This window comes from Rhinatrema bivittatum, chromosome 7, assembly GCF_901001135.1.
Source record: "Rhinatrema bivittatum chromosome 7, aRhiBiv1.1, whole genome shotgun sequence".
NCBI lineage: Eukaryota > Metazoa > Chordata > Amphibia > Gymnophiona > Rhinatrematidae > Rhinatrema > Rhinatrema bivittatum.
The window spans coordinates 25,264,237-25,281,665 of record NC_042621.1 but is presented as its reverse complement, the minus strand read 5'-3'; the positions used below and the strand labels follow the sequence as shown (position 1 = coordinate 25,281,665).

The window sequence follows — 17,429 nt, the reverse complement described above, 5'->3', positions numbered from 1 at the left end:
TAGGTAAAACATTGCATGCATTGTCCACAGCGTGCATACTCATCCTCATGGGGAAAATCGGTGATACTGGGGACGGGATATGGTGGACCCATAAAATACATGCAGGGAATGGAATTTCAATTTGAAAACATCACAACTTTTTATGCCATGTATTTTTTCCTCTAATGAAAGCAGGGTAACATTCCCTATTACATTGACCCTCTACCAGATTTTCAAAGGGAAACTCCACAGGGTGAGGTTTCACTTTATAAATTTGTTTGCAGGGTACAATGTACCCGTGGGTCTGTGAGCACCACAGGAAGTATAACAATTGCCCTCCTCATTAGTAAAGCATAAATGATTTGACAGACTGAATAATGACCTTTCCTTATAAACTGTTTTTCTTTTACAGCCATTTATGACAATTAGTGCAGTAGACAAGGATGATTCAGCCAATGGACCAAGACTTATCTTCACTTTACCTTCTGAAATTGCCCGTAATCCAAATTTACACTCAAAGACAACAAAGGTTTGTATGAAATGTCAACTGAAAATAAAACTGAAAAGAGTACAAACATTATTTAATAAGATATTTTTGCCCTAACCAACCCATTGGGAAAAATCTTTGACTCAAAGCAGGCAGTAGTTTGACCCAACTTTTCTGCTCAAGAGATGGACCTGCTTGCATCTGAGGTGCTTAGGCATGAAAGGGCTTTGTTTGGGGCTAAGATGCAAAAATATAATGCCTATCAAAAGCAAAAAATGTGGAAAAATGTGTGCATGACTACAGAGGACCTGAGGAGGAAGGGAATGAACCTCCAAAACCATGCCAAGGCAAAGCAAGCTATCAACCTTCACCACAGTCATCATGGCAAGTCTCGCTCACCAGACAAGAACAAGAGGTTCTGCCCACATTGAATGATGTGGCAGTGAGAAGCCTAGGAGACTTTGACCCATCAGCACTTGCAAGGATGAGAGTGAGTAGTGTGATTTTGTATCTGTTATGCATTTTGCTTGTAGAGCTATAGACTGACCCAGTTTTCCAGGGCCTGTACAGTTCATCTTCATTTCTATAAATTTGTCTAGGCCATAAAGAAGGATCTCTAACATGCTCTTTGCCTCCTGTGCTGGTGAACTCCCTTTTCCATTGTGCTCATCATTACAACTCTTGTCCAAACTTATTATCCTTCTTTCAATTAAATACAGGTCCATAGCCCCCTCCCCCGACCTTTCTTCCAAGCCAGACCTCATGTTTAGGTCTCTCAGCCTCAGGCTTAGCCATCTGAAGCCACTTCCACAGGGAATGCTCTTTGACCTGAGGCTTCCAAAATGCTAGTGTTTGTCCTTTTCTTCTAGGTAGGGTCCATAGCTACAGGGAGCCTAGCATGTGAGAAATAGCATAGTCTAAGTACTTATAGTATTTTGGTGCATGAAGTCTAACAATCATGTTTTCTTTTTTTTCTTCAGCATACACCAGGGTTGAGACACGTCTTGGTCCTTTTAGGCACCAGCTTGGGGAGAAGGAGTCTAGTTTCTGCAGAGGGGTAAGTCGTCTGCAGAGGAAGACATGAAAGAAGAAAATCTAACAGAACACCAGCTTCTGGCTTTTCATCCAGAAGTGTCTGAGGAACCTCAAGAAGATGACATCCCTGATGAGTTGCATCATTCAGCCTCCTCATCAGTAATGACAGGATGCAAAACTGGAGGAGGTACTCTCAGGAAAAAGATGACAAAGTTGAGAAGTATATGGAGGGAGTCATGACACCGGCCCAGTTGACTGTGGATGAGCAACAAATCTTAAATAAAAATGAGATGATCCTGCTAGAGCTGCATATCTTAAGATAGAATTGTGTGCTGCATCACCACAGTCCTGGTGGCAGTGTGGGAGCATCAGCTGACCTAACAGATGGCTGTCCCTGCTCCCCCACCTCTTCTACTTGAACTACAAGCAGAAAATGACAGTTATACTTGCAGCACACGGGTTGTATAATAGATCCTTTACCTCCACCTCCACCCGATTGGCTGCAGGATCAATAAAAGGCATCCAAAGGCAATGTGACCTCTGAGCAGGCCTCTCTTAGAAGAAGTACTAGGACTGGTACAGGAGAATGAGCACTTTAGGAGGGTGGGTTAAAGGGAAGAGAACCTGACTATCTACATTGTATAAAACTGTAAATAAATTTAAACTTTGCACTTAGGAATGTTGCATGGTTAATCTATTTCTAATATATTCAGCAGCATTGTGAGCAGGCTGCTGAATCCCTTCCAAATCATTCCTCCAACTCAGATGAAAAAAGTGACTAAGCAACACATGGCAAAATGTGAAATTCAGCTCAGCTAAGTTTGTAAAGAAGTACAGTGCAATTGTATCACTTACTAGTAACACTCAAATAAGAACCAATAGTAACTTAGAATCCGTATTATAGCATCTACATAATTTCTCTAAGATTGATAACATTTTGAATCATTTTATTTATTTCAGCATTCATGTAGCCCCTTAAGCAATAGAAGTGTACAACAAATTACACACAAGTACAATGAATCTACGACTTCAAAAAGATGTACTCACTGTGGGTATCTGAATCAACAGGATGTAAATGACAAGACATGTCAGTGAAACAAGCAGAATTTGAACCTCAGTGACATCATTCCTTGTCCTTTGCACTAATCATTAGGTTATCCAGTCACTCTCATTTATAAGGCAATTGATTTCATCCTTCAGTATATACAAATGAATATTACATTGACTCAGTACTGTGCATATTAGCTATTTTTGTTCCCTTTGCTTAAAAGTGTTCAATTTATAGTAAAGTTAAATATGTTCTACATTAATATATTTTGGGCCTGGTTTGCTACATCTTTCTTTCCCATTCGTTCTATAGAAAATAAAAAGCTTTATAAATCTGCAAACTCTGAATGCTGTTATAGAGGGAATATGGCAAACACTTGCAAATCAATCTGCATCAATCTAGAAAGTTCCTTTTTCAATTTTTGTGGAACTGCAATCTTTGTATTATGACTATACTTCTTTTGGAAATTGCTTGTTGAGAAGAAAAATAGCTTTATTAACGTAGTAGCTAAGTTAATGAAAACCTCAGTCCTTGGGACTGTTAGACAATTTTAAAGTGAATATACTCACATAATTATCGTTAGTAGAGTTTCTTTTGCTGATTCCTGAAAGTAATTACATACTGCAGTAATCAAAAAGAAGTAATCACATTCTACAGCCTTATTTAATAGCTTACTGTGTTACCAAGTTTCTCAACTGAGACACTCTTTTGCATAAAACAGCATTAGATAATGAGTTATTTCGTGCTGTGATAAAGCATTTATTCACTTTTTTTTTATTGGTGTTTACTTCCATTATACCGTGTAAACAAACCACACAGTTTGCCTTAAGTTTGGGATTTTTATAACAAAGACATTTCCACATAATGGCTTAAAATGTTCTTGAAATGTCACCTGTTTCTAATTCTAGCTGCACGTTTATCCCATCTCATCACATAGTACCAATAAACAAAATCATCTGCTAGCACAGAGGTAGGCAACTCCAGTCCTCAAGTGCCACAGGCCAGTCAGGTTACAGAATATCCATAATGAATATGCAGGAGATGCTTGCATGCAGTTTAGGCAATGCATGCAAGTTCTTCTCATGATGAGGCCTCCAGGTGGACTGCTCCATTTTTTATTTTCCAGTACACAGGAAGGAAAGAGTGGGCTTCGCTCCTGCCCTTTATCACTCAGGACCTGGGAAGGGGATAATTAGAAACAGGGGTGGAAGCTTCCCAATTTTGACAGATTTAAAATGGGGAAGGGCCAGGCAGGCCTTGGCTGGTCTTGGCTGAGCCTGGGCCAGATTAGTTTTGTGGGCTAGGGTTTGGAGAGGGGGTTGGGGATGTCCAGCCAAGAAGGCCTGGGTCCCAGGTTCGCTTTTTGTAGGGTGGGAGGTTGCGTTCAGGTCACCAGGAGGCCCATTTTTGATTAATTGTTTTGTTTTAGGGTTTTTGTTTCATTTAATTTTGTTTTTCAGTTTGAAAAAATGAACCAAACTGAAAAAACCCCCCATAGAATGATAACTTTGAAAGAGGCACATTTACATGTGTGTATTGGTGTGCACCCAGGGCTGTGGCAATTTTACAACATTCGCACACCTTCATGCATATATTATAAAATAGCCTTGGCATGCGTTTGTATGTGCCTAATTTTGCAAGTAGGTGCACTCAACCATGCTTTTAACCGTGTATAACCAGCGTGCATCCATGCCAAGACCAGTTTCACCAGTCGTCACCTGTTTGCCCATATAGAGCTAGGTCCTCTATACACTCCCCCCCCCCCCCTGTTTAATAGCCTGTACTCCCCCTCAGTTACCCCAGACCTTTTAAAACCCCCTCAGGAATTTATTTAATTTTTTTTTTTGCTTTTATACTTCCACCTCCTCCATAGCAGAAGTAAAGGTTACCGGCAACCAGGACCGGGGTGCACGCCCAGGTGCGTAAGTATTTGCATGCACATCTCTTGCTCACCCTGGAATGCCAGTGCCCCTGCCCACACGATACCCCTTTTTTGATTCTGAGTGAGATGTGCGCACAGCGGGAGATACATACTTATGTAGGCAGATTTTAAAATACTGTGGGTTCGTGTAAGCCCTACATGTGTGTGCATGTCCCGATTTGGCACATACTGGGCTTTTAAAATTCACCTTTAAGTGAACTGAAAAATGAAAAAATAATAGCCATAAAATGAAAAAATAAAACATTTGGGCTGCATACCCTATAATCTACCTGATGGAAACCATCTTTCCTTAGTGGATTTATATACAACCTACATTTTTTAGTGCTATGGGACACATCATTTCTGATAACACACTATTTTACATATACAACATGTAATGCAAAAAAATGAAAGGCAGAAAAATGAATACAATCAGTTTTCTAGAATCTAAGAAAAAACTTTAGGGGCTAAATTTTTAAAACCAGGTAGCTTAACTTTCAAACCTATTTGTGGAACTGCATTTGAGTGTATAAGTGAACAGGTGGCAATGTATTCTAGTATTTTATATACTGTCCTGCAGTAGGCACAAATAATTGTAATGCATTGAAAGTGCATAGCTACTCTATTAATTTTATAAACATATGCATATCTATTTTAGGTGCAAAAACATGTATGCATGTTTCATGACTCTGATTCATAAGTGGAAGCAGGTATTTTATAAAGTATTTGTGCATAATTTGTTGAAAAAACCTGCTTTCGTACTATAAATCAGCAAATAGCCAATACCACCACCAGTTCACCCAGTCCATTTCTTGTTCACCTAGACACCCTGAACCCTCACCAGTCCACCCAGGTCTCCCACCCAAAAACTGCAGACAACAGACAAGTCCGATTTCATGTGCACTAGGGGTGTGCATTCGGATTGACCGCATTAGTGAAACGCAACTCATTTTTTTTTTTTACTTAAAAAATTGATTCGACATAAACGATCGGATTTCCCACATATCGAACATAGATATGTTCGATATGTGGGAAATCGCGATTGTTGAGCCAAAATAAAAATATAAACCCCCTCACCCTCCTTAATCCCCCCCCCCCCCCGACTTACCACAACTCCCTGGTGATGGAGCGGAGTGAGGACGCCATTTCTGCAATCCTTGGCGAGAAGCATGTGACGTCGGCGGCACGTCGAGTGACGCCGGCGTCACGTGATTCCCGGCGAGTTCGCGCCGGACGGCTCGTTCGGCCCAAAAAGAACTTTTGGCCAGCTTGGGGGGGCCTCCTGACCCCCTCAAGCTGGCCAAAAGTTCTTTTTGGGCCGAACGAGCCGTCCGGCGCGAACGAGCCGGGAATCACGTGACGCCGACGTCACGTGATTCCCAAGCTGGCCAAAAGTTCTTTTTGGGGCCGAACGAAGCCGTCCGGCGCGAACTCGCCGGGAATCACGTGACGCCGCGTCACTCGACGTGCCACCAACGTCACATGCTTCTCGCCAAGGATTGCAGAAATGACGTCCTCACTCCTCGCTCGATCACCAGGGAGTTGTGGTAAGTCTGGGGGGGGGATATAAGGAGGGTGAGGGGGTTTTAAATTTTTTTTTTGCACCATATGTACATATACCCAACTCATTGGATTTTTTTTTATGTCCATATTGGCCGCAAGTGGGACCCCCTTTCGGACATAAAAAATATGAACATAAAATTTTGCTCTGCACATCCCTAATGTGCACTACTAAATTAGCAGCTCTAAACGTTTGTACAAATAAGTTTGATAATTTCTACAGGTATATCTCCTATAAATTAGCAACTTCCATGCATACTTCTTAAGCTCACAAGGAACGCCCCTAGTTTGCCCCTTTATTATGCCAGTAAAATGTATGCACGTAACTGAAACTACGCACGTACTGTTGATGTTTATAAAACAGCATATACACAAATTCATGCTACTTATGTGCTTGTATGCTATGTATCTACATAGAATCCCTTTGAAAATGACTCATAGTCAGGAAATGGGTACCTAACCTCAGTTTTAGGTGCCACCAATCTGAAATTAGTTTGTAAAGAATCTTCAAAATCCAGTTTCTTTGCACTAAGTTTATCCGGCACATAAATTAGACACCCAGCTAAGTAGGCATTGTAGGTTCCATGTTCAGTTTAGAAAAAAATTACCCCAATTTTCAATTTTTCAGATGTCTAAAGAGCTCATACCTTGCTGTACTAGGCATTTAAAATGTATACATTTTCATCCGATTTAGGCTTAAAAGCTAAAATCCAGTTTGAGTTTTAAGGGGGCAGTTTTTCAACACTCCCAGGCAGCAAAAAAGTCCACAAATGACATGCAAGATCATTTTCAAAGGGAGACTCTCCACATCCTTTCCCTTTGAAAATGAGGTTCAGCAGGGATCACCAGTACAAAAATAACCATGGACATGGCACCTATTGTACAGCAGGTGCAAGGTACACGTGATAAATTATGCACAGGGACTTCAAAATAAAATCTTCACCTACTATTCCTTCCCTGCCTTTAGACTTCTCAGGCTTACCCCGTTTTCATGCCATGAAATAGTTCATATACTTTTAGCCATTGAGGGAATTTTCAGTTGCTTAATTTCCTTGGCAAAATCCTTTGAATATCCTCCCAAATTATGTCCACAAATTCCTAACACAAATTAAAAATCTACCCAAATTATGTGCATAAATCAATGTATCTGAATTCCCAACTAGATGCACAACGTAGGCTGTGGCATGTGCAGAGCTGAATTTCAAATCTGACAAAACATGAAAAATTTATAATTCACTTGACTCCTCATTAGTAGTAGCGATGGAGCTGATTTACTAAGCCACAGTAAAATCCACGAGTTAATGGGTCAATTTTAATGCAGCTTTCAATAATGTCAATGGGGTCTATTTGCAACAATGTGCATTAGCACATTTAGACCTATTAGAAAATAGGCCCCTATGTCACGGAAGTATTCAGTTTGTTATATGCTTTATTGCTTCAATGCCATATTTGTAATTTTTCTCATATTCTTATAACCTCATAAATGTTGGTCTACTTCCAAATGTGGTTTATTTACTTTAGGTTATGAAAGGGATCTCCTATTTTTCTAAATAATATGATTATTCTACATGCTGTATTTGTCTTAGGTGTATGCAGATCAGAAAGAATGAATAGTTCTTGCTTATGCATAAAATCACGTTTGATAAGTGCAATACAGAATTTGTACCAAAGTGATTGATGTTAGGGGTGTGTCCATCAATATATATTTTATTTTTGTTTTCTTCTGATTGTCCCCCTTTTTCTCATTTTCTTTCATTTGTTAATTCTTTAAAGGTGAATTTTAAAAGCCTGATGCACGCATTAATCAGGGGACGTGTGAATAAGTCGGAATCGCGCGCACCAGCCAGATTTTAAAAGCCACCAAGATACTCGCATATCCCCTGCTGCACTCACATCTTGAAGTTTTTTAAAAAAAGGGGGCCAGAGCATGGGCATGTGGTCTGGGAGGGGCTTGGGTGTTTCGGGGCAGAAATCTGAGATGTGTAAATAGTTACTTATGCACCCTGGTGCCCGGCGAAGACCCCTGCTGTATAATTTTACTTCTGTTATGGATGCTGTGTAAGTTTAAATTTAAACAAACTAGGCAGATCTGTGGGGTTTTAAGGGTCAGGAATAACAGGGGGGGAGTGAAGGCTATGAAACTTGGAGGGGGTGGGTTGGAGGACCTGTCTCTCTTCACTGAGGGACTGGGGATGAACTGGTAAAACTAGAAATAACATCAGCGTGCAGCCATTTTAAAATCCTCTGATTTATGGGGTAGAGGGGGGATTTGTGCGCACAGATGCAAGCCCACTTAAAATTTGACACACGTGCGCAAGGCAAGGCTATTTTGTAACATGTGCATTGGGACGGTAATTTTAAAACAGCCACAAGGGTGTCCATAAATGTCCTTATGCTGGCGCACGCCCATGGATGTGGCCATTTTAAAACATGCACATGTAGATGCACACAGCTTATAAAATTGGCTAGACGCATGTAAATGTATGTGCCATTTTATATGGATGAGCGCATGTGCCTCTTCTACTATGTGAGGGGATTTTAATATACACGCGCGTCAACACAATTACCAGTTAAACCAGTTTGTTCCCACTTTGCCCAGTTACAGGATAGGACTTCCTAAAACCCCCCCCCCCCCCCAGCTAACTTACCTCTCTTTTACTCTACCTACCCTAACTCTTAAAACCCTACTGACTAGCGTAGTAGTTTTTGTTTGATAAGTTACATGTCATCTATAGTAGAAGTAAATTACGTGGTAGGGGCCCCATCGTGCATAAATACTTACGTGCTGGTTTCCATTTAAATTCCCGGAATGCCCATGCTGCGCCTCATGTCCACGCCGCACCCCATTTTGGAACTTTTCTTTTGTGCGCGTACCTAGAGATGCACGTGTCCATGGGCATTTCTTAAAATACACACCCCACGTGCTGGCGTGAGAGATGCATGTATCTTCCTGATGGGGCAAGTGTAGGGCTTTTAAAATCTACCCCATAGGTTATAAATAAAAGCCGCGACCCTGGGTGTGGGCCGCCGTGTGCATGCAAACATGTGCATGCGTGCCGGTTTGAAAGTTTCCATCTAAAAGGTGAATATTAAAAGCCTGGCACATTCCAAAACTGGGAGATACGTATTCAAGTCAGGCCTGCGCCGAGTGGATTTTTAAAGCTGATCATGTAGGTGCTTATTTCCCAGTATGTGCACAAATGAAAAGTTTCTAAAAAGGGCCTTGTTTTGGACGTGATGTGGGTGGGGCATGGGCATTCCTGGATTTCATCTTGAAATGTTTGCATAAATACTTGCGCACACAGGTGCACGCCAGGGTACCCTGCTGTGTAACTTTACTTCTGCTATGGATGGTGTGTAAGTTGGAAAATAAAAACAACTTAACACAACAGCGGGGTTTTAAGAGTCAGGGCTAACTGGAGAGAAGGGAGGCTATTAAAGTAGGTGGGTTGGAAAGTACTATCTCTTGCCTGGGCAAACTGGGAACAAACTAGTAAAATTGGTAATGGCGTTGGCGCGTGTCTTTTAAAATCTTCCCACTTACGCGGTAGAAGCGGCATTTGAGCGCATAGACACACATCCACTTAAAAATGTGCGCATGTATGCTCACAGTCAGGATATGTTATAACATGCATGCATATATGCACATATAAAATTGTTCTCTTCCCTGCCTGCGGGCCGATGAATGTATGCACATGTGCACCCATGCGTCACTATGAAAGTTACCATTATTGTGCACTATTTATTTTAGTGCGCACTATGACAATAATTTTGAAAACTGCTTGCTCCTGCCCATATATGCACAAAGTTGTTACAGAATTTTATAACCAGCACGTATCTGAAAAGTAATGCTTTTCAGATGTATTTGGCTATGTAGGTCTGCTACTATTTAGCTGGGTAAATCAGAATATAGCAAGATAAGTTTGCATATATTATATACCCACATATTTTTACTTCCAATTTTAAAAAGATACAAACATAAAGGTATATTTTTAGAGTCGCGCATGGGCGCACATATGTGCTGTTTGCCGGTGCACACATGTTATAAAATCCGCTACCAGCATGCACGATTTTATACTGACAAGTGCATGTGCGCCCAAATGCCGTCTTGTGTGCATAAGTGGGGGGATTATAGTAGATGCGTGCAGTGATGCATTAGGGCCTATTTTCCTGGTTCCTCCCAGTTCACCCCTGTAAAGGAGTGGACTTCCTAAACCCCCTACCTAACCTGTCTCCCTTTTACCCTTCTAGCCCCGACCCCTAAAACTCCGCTGACTACCCTAGATTTTTTTATTTTACTATTTACCCGCAGTCCATAGCAGCAGCAACTTATGCTGTCTGTGAATCCCGCCGTGTACTTGTGCACAACTCGGACTTTAATGGAACTGTCCTGGCCCGCTCATGCCCTTCCAATGCCCCACCCCAGCCCACCCCTTTTTGCAAAATACTTTCCAATGCACATACCGGGAGATATGTGTATGGCTGCGGGTCTCTTAAAATAAGCACGTTCCGCACACGTCCCAGTCACGCATGTATCTCCCAGATTTGCTGCCCGTAGGGCTTTTAAAATTCACTCTATAGATTTTAATTGTGTTAATTTTACGATTTTACCCCCATAAGTCAGCTTTTACACATGTAAGTCAGGGTATTTTATAACATGCGTGCGGCAATGAAATAACCAGTTTTACCAAATAGTCTACCAGTTTTCCCAGTCCATCTGCAGTTCATGAAGTCCCTTCAGGCTCTTCAGCCTGAAGTCAGGGGTACTGCACTCAGATCCTCTACCTAGTCATTTTTTAACTTTAGCAATATTTATGATCACTTATACCAGTTATTGAGCAGAAGTAAATATAAGCAGATAAATATGTGCGTTTCATTTTAGCACACCTCTTTCTCATTTGCACAAAGATACTTGTGACCCTCAATTGGAATGTGTAAGTTACAGTTTTGAAGTTAGCATGTATTCATGTACGTGCTATTTTATGCATGGAAGTGCTATTTTTTACTTGCACAAAATTTGAAAATTGGCCTATTTGTTAGTGTGCACTTATCCAAATAGTGTGCACTAAATCAAAATATTGTGAATTAAATTAAAATAGTGTGCACTAAATGAAAAATATAAAAAATGAAATTTTGTGAATTTTTTTTTATCATATCAGTTTAAAAATGATATGAAAGAAAATAAAACAAAAGCTCATCCCTAGTGATATATGAAAGGTTTTTCATTTTCCAGCCCGAGCACAAACGATAGGGAATTACAAAATGCCAATGCAAAGATAGAAAAACTTGTATCATGAGTCTTTTAAAAAATAATCTCCCTAGGTGATGGGAGTTTCAAAAGCTCTTGGAAGTATGAAGAAGTTATTAAGATGTGAAGGTGAACCGCTACATAAAGCTTTAATTTAAAACAGAGGATCTTGAATTGAATTTGTGAAGCAAGTAGTAAACAATGTAATTCTTGCAATAATGGAGTTACATGGTTAGATTTTTTTCTTCCCAAATATTACCTTTGCAACAGTATACTGTCACTGCTGTAGGCAATACCAAGTTTACTTAATCATGCCTGCTATTTTTGTGTTTACTTCACTGATGTTAGAACAGGTTATACTGAAAGTTTTGTATCTACAAGAGAATACTGGTTATCTTAATGCAATTGGATTTATAGGTGGAAAAGTCCCTCAGAAAACATGCAGGCAGTAAATTTTTTTTTGCTTCATTTCAAATGGGGATTTGCTATGAATATATTAATCTCATCTTAATTAAAACTAATTCACCTACACAAGAAAAAAGATATAGGAATAATGCTATCATTCTGGAGTTACAATGAAAAGAAGAAGGAATTATTTTAAGAAACTCTTGTGCATCCTTACTCAAGTCAATGCAACAAAGATGCTCAAAAATTGTGAAATAACCACTGGTTTGATGCTTCCTTCTTTTTATCTTGTTTGAACAGATAATACAGCAAGTATCCAAGTTAAACAGAAAGGCCTTAGTAGACACAAGCAAGATGTATACCTGCTTCCCATTGTAATAGATGATGGTGGAATCCCTGCAATGAGCAGCACCAATACCCTCACTATTCGTGTCTGCAGTTGTACTAACGATGGTACAAATGATGATTCTCCACCATCTTGTAATGCAGAACCCTACATCCTAAATGCTGGACTTAGCACCGGAGCTTTGATTGCCATTCTTGCTTGCATTGTGATATTATTGGGTAAGAAAACATGCCATACATATTGTTGAAGTTGACATAGTCAATCTGAGTCACATTTTAGTATGTAGAATTTTGCTCTGGAACATGATTTCATAATTGCACTTTCCTAAACATTTTGGGGCTATATTTAAGGACTGGGTCAAGAGGTCTTGCAGCAATATCTGCACATCATTTAACAAGTGTAATTTTCTTTGTGTAAACTTTTGCATGGGGTTAAAATTAAGCCTAAGCCATGACTTTTGCTGTCAGAATTGTACATCATTCTTTTCTTCAAGGGAGCAAGATTTTTTTGTAATAGATGAAATTGCATAGTATAAATACATAATTAATTAATTAATTGATAATGTATCTCCTTACCATTTTTTGATTGTTAACCAATAATTTCCCATTCAAATCCATAAACTTATAAAACCTCACCAGCAAAGAACAATACTATCAAGTTTTGCAAATAACCAAAACACTAGCTACAATAGATGAAGGTGCCACCAATTTTGTGGGTGGACGCCGTGCCTATGGGTGCACCAGCAGTGAAGGAAATAGATATGCAGTCCTTCTCCTTTTCCCCCTGTGGAATGCTGGATTGTCCCTTCCTTTGGTCAGGGGGCATGTTGGTGACTCACCTGGCCCGGCACATCTGTTTGCAGTCGTGAGGTACTCAGTGGGATATTATGGCATTGGTAGCAGCACCTTAATCCCCCCACAAACACACTCATGAGGCGACCATGCTGCACAGCTCCTTCTGGGTTCCTTCCCAGCATGCCATGCAGCCATACAGTGGCCAGCCTTGCATGAAGATGCAATTGGTTTGCTGCCTGGTGCATAGGGGGGGGGGGGGGGAGGGACTAGCAGGAGAATAAATGGTAGAGAAGCCCATCCCTCTCCCTTTTCAGATTGTTGTCCCCCCTGCCAGCTGCTGCATTCTGATCAGAATGTTTTTTATTTCAAGACACAGTGGCCATTAAGATTGAGAAATTTCATACATATATATGCAGTATATATACATATATACATATATATATATAAACCCCAAACTCTGTTATAAGGGTAATACATTCTGGGATACCTTAAAGGCACGGTAGACTGCCTATGCCTTTTGTGTATCAAGTAATCAACCATCAAGGCTCAGTAACCAGCTGTTGGGTTTGTGGACCCTTGAGCCGGCTTGAGAGCAGATGGATCCACCGACGGGAGGCCCTCTAATGGTACTCTTAGCTGGGAGGCGGTGCAGGAGCAGGAGACCAGATTGGAGCTTTACCTTTACCAGCCCTCGTTCCCTGTAGGTTGAGTCCTTGGGTGTCGGGGCCAGCAGGACTTAGGCAAAGGTCTCCTGGCAGGGAGAGTCCAGTAGGCGGTCTGAGTTGAGGCTGGCGGAGATCCAGAAGAACAGAGACGGTCCAGGTGTCAAAGCGGGCAGCAGTGATTTAACATGGTAAACCAAGCCAGAAGTTGGGGCAGGCTGAAGACAAGTAGAAGCCAGAGAACACGCGGAGGTCAGGACGGACAGAAGACAGGAGATCAGGATACCAAGCCGAGGTCAGAGCCGAGGGTCTCCTCGCTGGTCGAGTACTCATTGCCTCCTAGAGATTTCCCTCATGTTCCTGGTTCATGATCCTCGCTGACTCCGTTCCTGGTTTCCTCGTTCCTGTGTTCCTGAACCTCAACTTATCCTTGGATTGCCTCCTTGGACTTTGACTTCTGCTTTGCCTGACCACGCCGTTGTCTCTCTCCAAGCCTGGACCTCTGCTTTGCCTGACCACGCCATTGCCTCTCCAGACCCAGATCTCTGCTTGCCTGTCTACTCTGTTGCCTCTCTCTAGACCCAGACCTCTGTATTGCTTAACTACGTTCTTGACTCTCTCCTCATCCAGACCTCAGCCTTACTTGCCACTGCTTCCAGATTGCCGCCAGCCCTGACTCCAGCTTGCCCTACGACGCCTCTTCAGACTATGTCCTGGACTTGGCCTATTCAGGCTTCGGCCTGTTCTTGCTCAGGCGCCCCTTGTCTGACTTTGGTTATATTGGCACCCGGGTTTCTAGGACTCTGCCTTATCCAATACAGACTTCTCTCCTCTGTTGCTGCCTCTGAGCTGACCTTGATCCTTCCATTGACGACAACATATGGAGGCTCAACCCGCGGGGAACGAGGGCTGGTATTGGCAAAACACCAGCCGGCCTCCGTCCATCAGCCCACTCTGCTTGCCAATGGAAGGGACCCATAAGATCGCTCCTACAGGTTGCGTCAACCCCACCTTGGCCCAAGGGTCCACCTCTGGCGCAACAGGTTGTAACGGCCATGGACTCAGTGGAGCCGTGTGCCCTCCAGGCTATTCCTGGCCTGGCTTCAAAGGTACAAGAACAGCAACAGTTTCTCAAGGCGCTGGCCCCTTCCCTATCTGGCATCTCAGTTCCAGTACCGGCTTCCTCTCTTCAACAGCCGTCTACTTCCACTTCTAGAGCCTTGTTGGCCCTATCAGCTCTACCTTGTTTCAATGGTGACTCCAAGCTCTGCAGAGGTTTTATCAACCAATGCTACATGCAGTTTGCTCTGCAGCCCTCCCATCTTTCAAGATGAACTAACGAAAGTCACATTTATTTTGTCTTGTCTCGATGGGAAGGCGCTTGCTTGGGCTTCACCCTTGTGGGAGTGATCGGACTCCCTACTACAGAAACTGTCTCGATTCGTAGCCATGTTCCGGCGGACCTTTGATGATCCTGGGTGGCATGCCTCTTCAGTCTACATCCTGGAGTTGGCCTATTCAGGCTTCGGCCTGTTCTTGCTCAGGCGCCCCCTAATTTGCTATACTTTCGACAAAGCCAAAGAAGCCTATTTGACTATACAATCGATTTCCAGACCTTAGCCTCAGAACTTGCCTGACAGGAAGACTGCATGCCAGCTATCCACCTGGATGGACTCTCCCCACAGCTGAAGGATGAATTGGCAACTCGGGAGCTCCCCTCCTCTCTTGAGGATCTTATCAATCTAACTGGCCGAATTGATCATTGTCTCCAAGAGCGTCACCGGGAGAATTGGCGGCTGTCTCCGGAAGGGCCCCTCCAGAGGAGACAAATAGGCCTGTGTCTGTACTGTGGAGCACCTGCCATCACCTACAGGTCTGCCCAGTCTGTCTGGGAAACCTTCCCGGCCTAAGTTCAGTTGGGGTCCTGAACTTGGGTGCAATGTCCACGGCGCCTCAGTTATCCATGCCTGTCACCTTAAACTGGGACTCCCGGTCCTTTCCAGTTCTTGCTCTGGTGGATTCAGGAACAGGAGGCAATTTTATCCTCAAGGATCTAGTTCAACTCCTGGGTATAAATCCACAAGGAGGTCTCCTTTGGAGACCTCCTTGTGGATTGCTTCAATTTATGGAGAACAATTTCCCGATTAAATTTCCTTGACCACAGAGTCAGTTCAACTTCTTACTGGTGCCCTTCATACTGAAGAAATTGAACTATTGGTACTAGAGAAATCTATTCACCCAGTAGTCTTAGGCCTACCCTGGTGCCAACGTCACTCCCCTCAATTCGATTGGAGGTTACTCCAGCTTGTGGAATGGGGTTCCACCTGCCATCAGTCTTGTCTACACAAAGTGGTGCCACCACCCTTGGATCCTTTGGCGACCACCTACTCAGGCATTTCAGCTCTCTATGCAGACTTTGAAGATGTGTTTTCAAAGCAAAAAGTGGACCTTCTACCACATCTTCGGAGGTTTGATTGTCCCATCGAACTCCTGCCTGGGACCACACCTCCCCGAGGGCGTACTTATCCTCTGTCCCTTCCTGAGACCAAGGCCATGATGGAGTACATCCAAGAGAACCTTGCAAAAGGGTACATTCGTCCCTCTACATCTCCTGCTGGTGCAGGATTCTTCTTCGTTACGAAGAAAAATGGATCTCTAAGGCCATGTATCAACTACCACGGCTTAAATGCGATTACCCCCAAAGACAAATATCCTTTGCCCTTAATCTCTGAATTATTCGACCAACTACATGGAGCCTCTATATTCAACAAGTTGGATCTATGCGGAGCTTGCAATTTGGTGCGCATTCACCCTAATGACATCTGGAAGACAACTTTCAAACTAGAGATGGGCATTACGAATATTTGGTGATTCCCTTTGGCGCAGTATTCCAGCGAATGATTAATGAAATTGTCAGAGACCAAATTTTTAGTTGTGGCATACCTTGATGACATCCTTGTCTTTTCCAAGTCTGGCTATGCACCGCACCGATATTTGCACAGTTCTTCAATGTCACCGTGAAAATCATCTGTTTTGCAAAATTGGATAAGTGCTTGTTTGAAAGTCCAGTCTGCCCTTTCTTGGGTACATAATTTCACAACAGGGATTCTCGATGGCTCCTGAAAAACTCAAAGGAATCCAAGACTGGCCACAGCCCATGGGCCTTAAAGCGCTACAATGATTTCTAGGATTTACAAATTATTACCGCCATTTTATTCCACATTACTCAACACTGGCAGCTCTTGACCCATAAGGGCCAAGATACCCAAAACGACCACAAAAGCCATTACAGCCTTTCATCTCTTCAAAGAGGCTTTCCTAGCTGGATCCTGTCTTCACCATCCAGACCCAAACTGTCCCTTTTTGGTCGAGGTGGATGCCTCTGCGATTGGGGCTGGGACGGTCTTGAGCCAACATTCTGCTTCTGGATCCGTAGTCCTGTATTCATTCTATTCTCACAAGTTTTCTTCAGCGGAACAAAATTATATCATTGGAGATCGTGAGTTACTCGCCATCAAATTGGCTCTAGAAGAATGGCGCCCGTGGTTAGAGGGCACTCAACATAAATCCACTGTAGTCACAGATCACAAGAATCTGTAACACTTGAGCCATACCCAGTACCTTAACGCCCATCAACCTCAATGGGCCTTGTTTTTTTCTAGGTTTAAGTTCAAGCTTCGCTATCGTCCAGCTGGAAAAAATCTCTGGGCATACACCCTATCACGTTCCTTTGAACCAGAAGATACTCCAGAAGAACTCGGTCACATTATTGACCCAGCATGTATTTGTCTGTCTGCAACTCACCCAGTTCCCACTGGGAAGACTTTTGTGCCCCGTAAACTCCATGGAACAGTCTTCAGGTGGGCGCATGACTCTAGGTTTGCTGGTCACCCAGGGAGAGCGTGAACTCTAGCGCTGCTTCAGCGGTTCTTCTGGTGGCCCAC

General features: G+C 42.7%; 1 protein-coding gene across 1 annotated transcript in view; it reads left to right on the top strand.

The window, feature by feature from the left end:
* Window positions 1–17,429, top strand: part of CDH11 (cadherin 11) — a gene marked incomplete in the record, with an annotated part of 315,442 nt that overhangs the window by 278,797 nt on the left and 19,216 nt on the right. Inside the window, 3 exon segments of the mRNA XM_029608176.1 lie at window positions 392–482; window positions 485–508; window positions 11,984–12,247. Of these exon segments, the coding sequence (XP_029464036.1) occupies window positions 392–482; window positions 485–508; window positions 11,984–12,247 (379 nt within the window).